At 44.1% G+C, this 13,229-nt stretch overlaps 1 protein-coding gene across 5 annotated transcripts in view; it reads right to left on the bottom strand.

Moving 5' to 3' along the window:
• Positions 1-13,229, bottom strand: part of ACACB (acetyl-CoA carboxylase beta) — a 60,566-nt gene that overhangs the window by 24,538 nt on the left and 22,799 nt on the right. For 3 of the 5 annotated variants that reach the window (XM_067539459.1, XM_067539460.1, XM_067539458.1), the window contains exons 10-25: positions 11,476-11,646; positions 10,764-10,925; positions 10,274-10,437; positions 9,269-9,419; positions 9,060-9,163; positions 7,485-7,566; positions 6,636-6,781; positions 6,339-6,489; positions 5,974-6,108; positions 5,297-5,443; positions 4,383-4,571; positions 2,862-2,962; positions 2,422-2,510; positions 2,212-2,336; positions 1,037-1,150; positions 811-924 (exon numbers count right to left, since the gene is read on the bottom strand). In XM_067539459.1, the coding sequence (XP_067395560.1) occupies positions 811-924; positions 1,037-1,150; positions 2,212-2,336; positions 2,422-2,510; positions 2,862-2,962; positions 4,383-4,571; positions 5,297-5,443; positions 5,974-6,108; positions 6,339-6,489; positions 6,636-6,781; positions 7,485-7,566; positions 9,060-9,163; positions 9,269-9,419; positions 10,274-10,437; positions 10,764-10,925; positions 11,476-11,646 (2,145 nt within the window). Of the gene's footprint in view, positions 1-810; positions 925-1,036; positions 1,151-2,211; positions 2,337-2,421; positions 2,511-2,861; positions 2,963-4,382; positions 4,572-5,296; positions 5,444-5,973; positions 6,109-6,328; positions 6,490-6,635; positions 6,782-7,484; positions 7,567-9,059; positions 9,164-9,268; positions 9,420-10,273; positions 10,438-10,763; positions 10,926-11,475; positions 11,647-12,882; positions 13,200-13,229 lie in introns of those variants that run through there. The other 2 variants (XM_067539461.1, XM_067539462.1) reach the window with 2 other exon arrangements.

The following is a 13,229-nucleotide window of genomic DNA, read 5'->3' on the forward strand; positions in this document are numbered from 1 at the left end:
CCTCAGTGGCTTTTGTTAGGTAAGCCTTCAGTTCACATTGAGGGTTTGGAATGATCTGGGACAGCAGTTCTCAGCCAGGGGTACAGCTACCCCGAGGGCACGCAGAGATCTTCCGGGGGAACGTCAACTTATTTAGATATTTGCCTAGTTCTACAACGGGCTACATAAAAAGCACTGGCAAAGTCAGTACAAACTAAAATTTCTTATAGACAATGACATGTTTATACTGCTCTATACACTGAAAAGCAAGAACACTATTTATATTCCAATTGATTTATTTTATAATTATATGGTAAAAATGAGAAAATAAGCAGTGTTTCAAGAACAGTGTGCTGTGATACGTATTTTTTGTCTGATTTTGTAAGTAAGCAGTTTTTTAAGTGATGTGACACTCGTGGGTACACAAGACAAAGATTCATGAAAGGGGTACGCTAGTCTGGAAAGGTTGAGAGCCACTGATCTAAGGCGTATCTACAGTACCCATCAACCTATTTCTCAATTCTTAGCCTATGGATACGCTTTCCTACTAAGGGGACAGAATCTTCCATTCACTTCCTACCTCTTTTGAGGAGAGTGGCAGGAGACTGAACCTATGCTATGGGCCTTTGTCTGGAAGAGATCAGAAAGCAGCATTTCATGTGGTCTGATATATACTAGCATCAACAGCTTAAACTACAAGACATTAACACATTTAAGGCCTTTAGAAATAAATGGCTTTCAAACCAAGCTGCTTCACTAAAATGAGCCACCGGCTCTAAATGGAAGGTAAAATCCCCTGCTTTTTAATTAATTGTAAGAGATAGTCACAACCTTTAGGTTCTCAGGGCAGAACTGGTGGCCGTACATGTTGATAGCAGACAGGAATATGGACTCCACCTGATTGTGTCTCAGTTCATAAGAAGGAAGGTGAGAGGCAATCAAAACCTACAAAAAAAAGACTGAAAATGAATGGCTGTTATATGGGGACAAAAGGAGAAGGTTTGGGGAAAATCAACACTATTTAATAACATGGTATATAAACCATGAAACTACTAACCTGTCTGGCTCGCAACGCCACTTTTGAATGCTCTGTTTTACTGAGCTGAGTTAGCTCATTGAGAATGGCCATCATCTCCTCTGTCAGAGTGGGGTCTCGACCACACAGCTGATCCTATTTTTAAAAATATATATATCTATATCTATGTATCTCCTTCCAGTGTAAATGACTAATCCTTATTGAACAGCAGCTTCCATCTTTGTTGCATACTTTGCCTGCAAACATCTATGCACTGAACCAGGAAGACATCCATTTCTTTTCTAACATACACACTTGAGCTAATATTTTGTTCTTCATAGGAAATCAGAAGGCCAGAAGGGACCACCGTGATCATTGCCTGATTTCCTTTACAACACAGGCCAGAAAACTTCCCCGTTTTTTAAAAGTCAGCACAAGAAAAAGGGAAGATAATTAAATTAAGGCTCCACTAAATGAAGAAGCCACTAGCTGCAGTCAGAGATGTTAAGAGCAGATGTTGTAAAATGTGAAAACAACTTTATATTTTTAACAAGTGAGATCAAAATACTTCTTTAAAATGTCTGTAGAAGTTTAATTTTACAATAAAATAAGAGAGGGGCAATATGGTGTAGAGAACTGTACACAAGACAGAGTCAGGAACATCTGAGTTCTAAATCTAAACCTGCCTCAGTTTGCCCATTTGCAAAGTAGATCTAATAAAGAGGCTTAATTAAAGATATTAAAGCATGCTGAAGATGTTTTACATCAGCTGCTCTGTACAGATATTAAATATTATTACTTAAGTGCTATACGAATATTTGAGACCTGAGACACACCTAACATGTATAGGTGAATCAATTCACGGCATTTGCTTTATTTTCCCCTTTCACAGATTACTGAAATATCTTAAATCAACCCTCTTATTACAGGGAAGCTTCCCACATCGGTAATTTTTCCAGAGTTCTCAGCTGCAGTTGGGCCTTCACTCTTGCAACACTGCAATGATCCCTTCTGTAGAACAGCTGCCGGCAAGCCACATGTCAAAGCAGAAGACAACAGACTGCTTCATTCCCTCCCGCCCTTATTTCTCCATTTCCTTGCATTCAGTATTTGCCTCCCAGGTCTGCTGTAACACTCTACAGTGCATCACAACACCCGTTTCCGATCTGACTGGACGCCCCCCCACTACCCATACGGAGGTGGCCATCATTACGTACGATTAACATGATCACCAGCAGATTCTTCTTTGCCACCTGGGCATGAGAGAAGATGCATTCGAGCACCGGGGTCATGTCCGGTTTGTACCGCTCCCGCAGATTGATCACACATTTGTCATAGTGGGCTGGGGAGACAGCAAGTATCCCCGGATTAGATGAGCTGCGCAACAGCACCGGGTCCTCAGCAAACATGCTAGCCCTTCCTCTGACCTTGTTGGAACTGGGTTTCCACTTGTAAGTATCTTCTCAGCAAGTCTAAGACGATGGACTTCAGGTGGCCCCGAATGCCGCTGCGGTACCTGGGGAGAGGGAAGAGGCCTAAGCATGCCACATCATCACATTCGCCAAGCTGCTTTTGCTGGGAATCAAACACTGACTGGGAAGCAGTCAGGGCGGGTCCTGCTCTCCTGGGGCAGGTGAACGGCTCGAGAGAGTGGTGCTTGGGGCGCAAGCCAAGAAGTAGAGCTCTGCTGTGCTCACTCAGGACAGAGAGGGGTGTGACATCACTGCAGAGGATGGGCCAGCCCTCACCTAGGGGCCCATGCTGCTGTCACTTACACCAGCACTGACCCTTCTCCACCTCCCTTAGTCAGGGCGTGGCTGGAAACCCCCACACCGTAGAGGGTGCTGCAACATGGAAAGGCATTCACCTCTGGACTAGCTGCATAATGGTCTGCGTGTTCATGAAGAAGACTTCTCGGTCTGCCTTCCTCTGCAGACTGGCTGCATGGCTGTCCAGTATGCTAGCGATCTGCACAGAGCAGTGGAAACAGACATGAGAGAGCTCAAAAGTAGCTTGGCACAACAGCCTGGAAAACCAAGGTGATGGGACTGACAGGTACCGAGGAATGGCTAAGAGACCAAGTGAAGCTCCCTCTTCTCATCCCCTTTTTAAGAGAAGATATTAATTAGCAAGAACTCTAGTTGGATTTTCAAAGAAGCCTAAGTGTTTAACTGTTACACTCCTCTGAAATCCCCCGCCTGGGAGCAGCAAGAAGTAATTTCCATTTTCCCAAAGACCAGGGGCAGGTTCTGCAATGCCTTACTGACGTGAGTTATCCCAACACATATGAGCAGTTTGATTAGTTTCAGTTAGATGATTTGCAGGAGTAAGGATTTGCACAACTGATCTTGGGTCCTTATGGTTCCCGCTCTTGGGCACCACAAGGCTGTAAAGATGTCTCCATAAATTGGAAACATTAAATTCCAACCCCCCAAAGAGGAAGGGCAACAAGTATTATGAGGGGAAGAGAAACCATCTCTGTTTGGTAAGTGCTGTACAGCCAGCCAACCTGCCTGTTATGAGACATTCCAAAGTCTGCCTAGGTCTCAGCAGGAATAGTTCAGAAGCCCACCACAATTACTGTTTTTTTTTTTAAATTAACATCATATGCACTATTATGAACAATGAAATGTAGCTATAGCTGTGTTGGTCCCAGGATAAGAGAGAGATGGGGGTGCGGTGCGGGGTGAAGCAATATCTTTTATTGGACTAATTTCTGTTGGTAAGAAAGGAGCTTTCGAGCCACACAGCTTGTCTCTCTCACCAACAGAAGTTGTTCCAATAAAAGATATTGCCTCCCCCACCTTGTCTACTGAACAAAGACAGACAGACACTCATCATTACGCACTGGAAAGTCTTAGATTTCTGTGAACTCAGGCACCATTTCTCTGCTCTTTGTAGAGAAAACACATGGAGGTCAAGTACATTGACCTATTCCAGCTGCATTCACATGGAACATTCAGAGTAACAGCCGGGAGAAGAGAAGAGACTTAAATCTTTTCAGTTTTCAAATAGAATAAGGATAGCTTCAAGATGCTAGCTCAATTTAGAGAGGGGGGAAAAATTGCTCCAGGGCTGAGAATGTGTGTAAAAGGTTCTTCCATGAGTTTATAACAGGAACCAATTTACCCTTAAAAACAGAACTGATCAAAACCCTGTTCTCCCTCCTCCCACTCCCAAAATAACATTTTGGGCAAATAATTTAAAAACTTTATTGAAAATGACATTTTCCCCATTAATATTTTTGATGACACTCCATCTTTTAGCAGAAAAACTTTTCAGCTGAAAAATTCTGACCAGCTCAACTTGAAAAGGAAAAAGACAATGACAGTCACAGAGATATTAGTGAGGATAAAACCCAAGAGACATTCCCTCTTGTACTGATTACCTGCTGACTGGGAAATTGACATAGCACAGAGGTGATGTTACTAGCGTATTGTGCCATCACTTTTCGAATAGATTTCTCCACTGATGGGGGGATTCTTCCAGACACGCTTGTCATAATCTCCTGTAGCTCCAGAAGCGGAAGGGAAGGGTCCCGGAGGGTCTTCATCAGCTTACCCACCCATTCCTTCATCTAAGCAAAATAAAGATTATTGCTGCATTGATGTCATGGAAAAACATCAGAGATGGATGTCTCAGGAAAGGCCAGTGAACAGATCTCGCCATCGCAGTGAAAACTATGCAACAGGTCAGGTGGGCTGGTGCAATGGAATTAAGGATGGTTTCTCAAGTGTGGCACTGGGCTGGGAGTCGCATCAAAGCAGGTACAGAAGCCTGATCAACGACACCCAGGGACTGATTTTCAGAGGTGCTGAGCAGCTGCAGCTCTCACTGACCTCAGTACAAGTTGTGACTGCTCAGCATTTCTCATAAATCAGGGCCTTAGAGTCCTTATCTATAAAATGGGGATGATACATACCTATCTACACAACAAGTGTGTTGTGAGTCTGAACTTAAGGCTTGTGAAGGACTTTGAGATCCCTGGATGAATGGAAGGCATAAAAGATGTGCTACAGAAAGCACTTAACATTAAGGGGCTCACCATAGCATTATACATTTAGGTCGCCACCTGAAGAAATACTGTAAGCGTTCTCGGTTATTGCATTGATAGTGGGGGATCACTCCAAAGAGAATACAAGTAAAACTAGATTTGAGAGCAGATCCAGGTAAGGAAGAGAAATTGATAGGAAAGAATGTGAACAAAAGCGAACATGTGAACAAAAATTCATTGGAATAAACATATCCGTTAAAACACCTTCTGGGTATTAGAAGCAGATGCCCTTATAGAAAGACACTTACTTTTGCACTGAAATATGGCTCCGGCAAGCAGTACCCATTCATTACATTGCTCAGATTCTCCAGGACATTGTGAAAGACCTGGTGCAGCTTCAAGCCACCGATTGGCAACATCTGCTGGGTGGGGAGGCCACCTGTATACAACTGGGCCTGAGGCCGATCACAAGGAGAAAGAAAAAATGAGCATTGTGGGACTATAAAACGAGTGGGGAGAAGAGAGGTAAATTTCATTAAAATAAAACCATCTATACAACCACAGCAGAGAAGGAAACTGACCAGTATCCATCATTCTTTTGATTAAAATGCAAAGGAGGCTGTAGTCAGAATGAATCAAGTAGTAAGTTGCCAAATAAGAGGCATTAGGATAATTTGTGTCAGAATTCCCTATTCTGGTCATTTTCAATCACGTGCTAGTGATCAAAATTCAGTTTTCTGCCCCAATACTCCAAGGCATATATGCTTAAAATACAGACTAGCTAGAGACAAACAGACTATTTATATAAAGGCTACAATTTAAAATACCAAAATTCTACACCATTGCTAAGCATTTGGTGTGTTAAAACCCCAAGTGAACAAACATACGAAGATGTCTAGGCATAAGAGACAGTTACAAGTCACAGATGATCTGATTAGTGAAGTTAGTAAATAGTAAATAACCTGGTTCTCCCCTGGATACTCACTGGGTGCACTTTGGTAGGGTCATCTAACTTGAGTCTAGCTATGACACAGCCTGCCTCCAGCAACGCTCCTGGCCACTTTACATAACATAGATGGCCAGATTCCTCCACTTCCAGGGTCATTATCATTTTCATCACCTGTATGAGGATTGATGGAATATTCAGATGTAATAAATGAATATCATCCATGCAACATAAAAAGCCTAGGACAGTCATTTTTTTTTTTTTTTTTTGCAAGTGTCACAACAGTGACATGGCTTCATTTTTTTTGTAGGGGTGCATATTCATAATCTGCATCTCTTTATAAAGTGTACAGCTTGGAAGGTATTTGCCGATCAGTGACGCAATCTGCACTAACCTACAGTTACCTCTATCTCTGCAAAACTCTGCCCTAGGAAAACATAGCCTCCATCTTCCACGGTGTACTTCAGCAGTTTCCCAGCAGAAGGCGATCTCAGTACCGTCGGATCTTTCTCCTTTTCAAAGTCACACGTTTTATTACCAATGGTGATTCGGTAGCTTAAGGAGAGGGGAAATTCTGTTACTGCTCAACATATTTGCTGCCCGCTACCGGTGCAGCTGCAATTGCTGCTGCGTCTAGTCACCAGGTTGGGAAGAAATCTGCATCGGTGTGATAAAGGCGAAAGGGCAGCTCTCTAACCTACCGGTCAACTTCTTCTTTCATGTACGTAGTATAACCATTACCATCATAGGAAAGCAGCACCCCACCATCGTTCAACCTGTGCACGTCTATCTCAATGTGAGTGTTATTCATTATAATGACATACGTTGACAGAGACTGACGGGCAACCTGTTGAAAAATATCAAAGAGAGAGGCTTTAAAAGTGAACATTAACATCTTTACTGAAATCATGCCCTAGGCTTGCATTGCCAGCCTGCTTTGCATCAGCTCTTTGAGATGACACAGGCAGCAGAGCTCTGACTGTGTAGTGGGCTGAAGAAGGCATTAGCGTGGAATCTGGACTTGGCCTCCCACGCCCCCATCTGTCATTTAGATCAGTGTTTTTCAAACTTTTTGATACAAGCGACTGGCTTGCTGCCTTTCTAAACTGCATCAGGGAGAGAAACAGTGATTTAGATCACAAGATTTGAGGTTAGTGTTTGAATTGTTAGCCTGGTTCTACAGCTGTCAACCGTTATCAGTAATTTCAGCTGACCCTCCTCTTTCCCATGATAAGAAAGTGATTTAACTAACTGAAGCTGCTACCTAGCTGGGTTTATGAACAGGAAGAGCCAGCACTTTTTTTAGACTCATTAATTCTAGCAACAGTCCATCTGGAAGCAGAAAAATTCTCCATGCTGTAAAAACATTTAAACTCATTTAAAATGAGACTTTTTTAAAGGATAATTAAGATTTTTTATTATCTTTTCACTGAAAAATAACCACCCAGAAGTGCTTGTCTTTGTCCCAATGAAAGGCACATGTCAGATCTACCTACACAGGTGCAGTAATGCCTGCATGAACCAAGGTCTCAATAGGACACACCGTTTACCTTGAGAACATACTTCACACCTTCATAAACAAGCTCCACTTCTACAATGTTCAGCAGGAAAGCTGCTGGCAGAACTTGGCCCCTAAAGAACAAGAGTAAAAAGTCAGACACCAAGAGAACTCAGCCATGGCTTATAGTCCATCAGCACTAGTCCAAAGAGCAGGTTTAGACTGCAGTGGGCTGCAGAAGAGAGCTTTTAAAGGTGATTTACAGGAAGGAAAAACAGTTGGGTTTTGCACCTCCTTTTTGATGTATAAAGGCAGCCTGAAAGTTTATAAAACATGTTTAAAGACTGGTGAGGGAGGAGTTGTGCTGTTTCACATGAGAAATTAAGCTGGTCTCCCCTAGGAGAGTCTATGGTGATGGTAGAATTAGTAACACGACAACAGCACAAGAGCAAAGAAAGTGTAAGTTTAGCAATTGAGAGGGGAAGGGACTTTTAGCCAGCTTGACTAAAACTTTTTTTTTTTTTTTGTTATCATCTACTTCACTCCAATGACTAATGAACCCTTGGGAGACAGAATGTCTTTACTAAAGATTCAACATCCCTATTCTTCAACTAAGGTGTAAAAGTTCACAATACACATCTCTGAAAGCCCGCAAGAAGTTCCGCAGTAAAAACAGTGAGGAGTGAACAGGACACTCCTAAAGTTAAAAAAAAAAAACCAAAAAAAAACCAGCAACACTTTTATTCATAGATGTTAAAGGCCAGAAGGGACAGTTATGTTAATCTAACCTGACTTCAACATCACAGAAGCAAATGCCTTGGATTTTCTTTTTTAATATCTCATCTCCTGTGCTGGCCCCATTAAGACTCTGAAGGTGAAAGAGTTTCCTTTCCTCCAGTGAGCTGCCTTAATTAAAGATTATAGGAACACCTTCTCCAGCTCCCACTCTTGAAATCAGCAACATAATCATGAGTCAGCATTCTGTGCCTTATTTTAACTCTCTTAGTGGCTAATCATTCAACAGCTGGTCATGCTTTACTCCGCTAAGCTGGGAACCTGCATTAGCCAAAACCATGCACCACTACATTAGCCTGAGTGTGAGACACAAAGGGGCAGCTGATGTGCCTGAAAACCTTGGATCGCATACACGAAAAAAGTCTTTGGATAGAGAGAAAAGCCATGTGGCTTAATAGCAAGCATTTTATTATTTCAATAGTAAATACAGTCCTCAATCAAGACTGGGACCCTAATGTGCTAGGTACTGTACAAACACGAAGTAAGAGACAGCTGAAAGAGTCCCTATCTCAAAGAGCTTACCGTCTAAATAAGACAGACAAAAGGTGGGAGGAGAAACTGAGGCACAGATGGGGCAAGTGATTTGCCCAAGGACACCCAGCAGGCCAGTGACAGCTAGGAACAGAACCATGTCTCCTGAGGCCCAGTCCAGCAACCTGTCCACTGCCTCTCAAACAGAGCACCTTACGTCACATGTTCTGTATACCCCTGCTTTCATTGACGACCATAACAAAACTCCCATTCATTTCAGGGGGACCAGTATTTGGTCATAAGAAAGGTTTAGTAGCCATACTTCATTGAGGTTATTCCCGTTAGTCACGTAACACTTTACCTTTCTAGTGAATGCAGGAAGTCAGTCATACAAGTCCTAAACAAGGCATCTGCGACATTCAAAGCACCGCAAACCACGCCCAGCATGGTGTCTGGCTTCTCAGCCTGGGGGGAAAGAATGGCATTTTCAGCATGCTATAGACAGCAGGTCCACGTGAGAATGAAGATGATTAGCCAGAGGGAAGAGAGTCAGAGCTCAGTTTCTCCCACCTGCACTTTCTCAGCAATCAGGTGGTCCAGCCAGCCAGTATCTATCTCATTGTTCTGAAAGCTCTCAGTCTCCAGCAGCTTAATCAAGTACTCGACTGTTGTTCTGAAATCCCCACGGATTGACAGCTCTTTCAGCGCTACAACCATGTTCCTTGTAAAGAAAAGTTACTCTGTCAATATTGAGTTTAAGATGCATGATAAATATTCAGTGCTAAACATACTGATCTGTTGGGGCTACAGCATAACTATTTCTTTTCCCTCCTTAGAAAGTGTTCTTCCCACTCCATTCAGACCCAAAATCTGATTTATCCAATACACAAAGTGCAAGAGCAGATGCTAAACTTCTCATTACAAAATATACAAACACGTACACCACATTTTTAGATAAGATTTCTATTAATATGCATGTACGCTCTTATTCAGCTGCCAAGATATACAGCAAGCTACACAGACTGTATGTGGTTGGGGATTCTGCATATGAACTCGCAGACACCATGGTGATAGGCAGCCTTATAAACCCTAGACAAAAAGTTTTCTATAACTCTGGGGAGAGATAGCCAGCTTTCAAAAGCTGCCTCAGAGTGGTATGTTATTAAAAATCTGCCCTCTCTGCATGTTCAGCTCCTAGAGATTTTTTGGCCTCCTGGGAAACTGTTTACTCTGAAAGGTAACAGAATAGCTGTGAGGGGCTCCAATTCAGCAAAGCACATGACCGATACCACTAAGAACAATACTTAAAGCTAATCATTAAGTGCTTTGCTGAAGCAGAGCTGAATCAACACAACAGTTTCTGAACATTTCAGGTGAGTTTGAACAGTTTCCATGATCCTCCTGCAGGGCCCTTTGTCAGGAGTCCACAGCTGAACTGCTCAGAAAAGCTGAAGCTGCTCATTGCCGCTTAGGATTAAACCAAATATTTTTATATCTAAACCCATCAACATTCAGTGGCACTTGGGTCCCTCAGAGAATGCTCATTGCGAATCCCCCTGGACAGGCAATACTGACGAGATGGCCTCCTCGCGGTTCTCTCCCCAGGAGAAACAGTGCCCAAACTGCGAATCAGCAAATTCGTGCAAACCGCCAGCAGCCGCCACACTGAAATAGCCCCAGACGTTCTTGCTGCTACGGAAATTCAGCTCCTGCACCGTCCCAGAGCTTGGCTTGAACCCCTAGAGTCAACGGGGAAAAAAGGCACACACACAGAGAAGAAAGTGAGACGTCTACACTTGAAACAAAACAGGCGCAAGTCAGGGAAGAGCAATCCCAATGCAAACAACGGCTATTACATAAGTTTGCCCGCAGATTCCATTAACCCCACGGATCTCTTCTGGGAATAGCTCCAATATTCCGGCCGACATTTGAACAGTCCTCCACCAGTAAGAGTTCAGATCTTGCTAACAACAAGGTCTTGCTGTTCCCCTTCCCCCCCATGGCAACGTTTTAAACTGACCCAGGCTGGAGCAGGGCTTTTTTAAAGAGGATTCCATTTATTCACCTCATCAGGGTTTTCACTGGTGATTCTAGCAGCAATGACATGGCCTCTGGGTACTGGGGTGTTGGCGGGCCTCTCAAAGCAGATGGTTGTATCGGCCCATGGCGACTCTCCATACAGCACTCGGATGTCTTTTATTCTGTGCAAGGGGATACCCATTGCAATCTGCACAAGTGACCAACAGAAAAAGGAGACAAAGGAGAAAGGGCTCGGATTCTTCTAAAATTAGCTTTAGAATGAGGCTTCAGCATCCCAGTTAGAGCCCATCAGATGGGACTGGCAAAGGGACAAGGGGCCTTTCGCCCTCTAGGTCGGCAGTTCAAATCCAACCCCTTCAGGAGGAATCAGAGGAGGCAACCATCTGACGGCTGTTCAGAGTCCTCTGTGAAGTGAGCTTAAGCTCAGTCATCCCAACTGGTCACCTTGTCAGAGCATTTTTTTGAGGGGCTCAGGACTGATGGGGCACTAAGACTGAATGTTCCTCTCACTCCTAGAAATGGCTCCTCCGGGTTGGGAGTGGGACATCATGGAGGGGCTCGCTCTGCTGCTGCCCATGTTCTACTTGTTGATGGAGAGTGTGAGAGCGAGCATGCGCGCGAGAGAGAGAAAGAACGTCACCCCTCCCCCAGGTTGCCAATCTGGTACCTTTCACTAGCTCCAAACTCACACACAGCATATGGCTCACACTAAAGAGCTCCTGGCAAATATCAAATACCTGTAGCTGAGCAGCAGGTAAGTTCACATCAGCAATCATTTCTGTGCAAGGATGTTCTACTTGCAGGCGGGGATTTAACTCCAGAAAATGGAAGTCCCCATCTTCACTATAGAGGTATTCAACGGTCCCTGCGCTCACGTAGCCCACCATCTTTGCAAGGCGTACTGCGCACTGAAAACACGACACAAACAGATCTGGCTTTTGCAATGCTAGCTCCTGCTAGCCCACCACTGGAAAGGGCTGAGCCCAGTGTTCAGATTCTATTACATGCATGTTTCTGACATGCCTCCCATGCAACATTTCCAAGACACATCAAATCAGGGAAAGACAAACACCGCAGCAACACAAATACATTTTTAAAAAGCCCAGGCCCAAGAAGGAGAATGAATTTTTACATTAAAATGGTAAAGCACTTTGCCACTGTGATCCATTAAGTTACGTAGCTTTAGTGTGCGGCAGGTAACTGACTATGAGCCATACAGAGAGCAGCACAGAAACATGGAAGCAGTAGAAGCCATTAGGAGATGGGACAGAGAGTAACCTGGGGATGGAGGTGGGGAAAGCCACTACCTTGTTAGTTAAGCCATGTGAAATTTGCAAGAATGAAGACTTTAAAGTTCAGCCTGCTACTTAATTATGTGCTTAACATGGGAGAGGTTATGTAGAGCAACCAAACTCTAGAGCAACCATAAGTGGATAATGGCAGCTAGAAAAATTTTCAAGCAGAGAATCAAGATCATCGATAAAAAATGCTCATTGAATTAAACAAACCCCCCCACCTTAAGAGTCACTCATTCAACGGAGATGTTGATGAGCATGGGGCTGTTTGTTTACAGTGCCTAGCAGAATGGAGACCTGATCCTTGATTGGAGCCCTTAGTTGCTACCATAATGCAAAACTCAAACAAGAAGAGTATTGCAGAAAGGTGATGACATGGACAAGATCACTTAAATCACACAAGAAGTCACAGAGGCCTGTGAAGTAAGGAACACTCGCATGATTAAGGGCTAGACCCTTTGGTCAGAGCTGATCCACTCGGACAGTGGTTCTCAACTGTTTCCATACCACAGCCCCAGGCTACCACAGAACCTTTATCCCTATAGAAAGGGAAGATGATCATGGCTTCCAGGTTGAGAGCCTCCGCTCGAGGAGACTGGGGAAGGGACACAAGTTTATAGTCTTGCTCGTGAGCGTCAAGCAAGTTACCAGGATGCAAACCGATGGGGACTGCAACAGGGATGACACATAAAGCCCCACCCCACATGGCAGGACTTGGGGAGGGAGCGCCACCTCCACCCCTGACTCACCTCAATCGACCACTGAGCCTGTCTGGGTTCACTGGCACAACCAAAAGATCGGGGGGGGGGGGGGGGGGGGGGGGGGACGACCGACCACATGCCCACTCACCCCCACGTGCAAATACGTTTGCTTGCACCAGGCACTAAAATGCCTAGTTACAGCTCTGCTCATGAGGCAGCCTCTTGGGCTTGTGCTTTGAAGCGTTTGGCTGAAACGTGAGGGCTGTACACAGGGATATGAACAGGTCATGCTGGTGGCTTTCCATTTATACGTAGAGCGTAAGCGTTCTGTGGCTGGCATCATCTCCTTTATTATTTGTCTGTCCAGCACCTAGCACAACGGGGCTCTGATCCCTTGCTCAGGGTTCCTAAACATTACCATAATACATAAAATAAAACCATCAGCTATAAGATTCCTTTTCTCCAACACCCCCTCTCTCTGTCAGAGCCATTCAG

Source organism: Emydura macquarii, unplaced genomic scaffold (genome assembly GCF_026122565.2).
Source record: "Emydura macquarii macquarii isolate MOO-44397 ecotype Brisbane River unplaced genomic scaffold, CSIRO-AGI_Emac_v2 contig_554, whole genome shotgun sequence".
NCBI classification, from domain to species: Eukaryota; Metazoa; Chordata; order Testudines; family Chelidae; genus Emydura; species Emydura macquarii.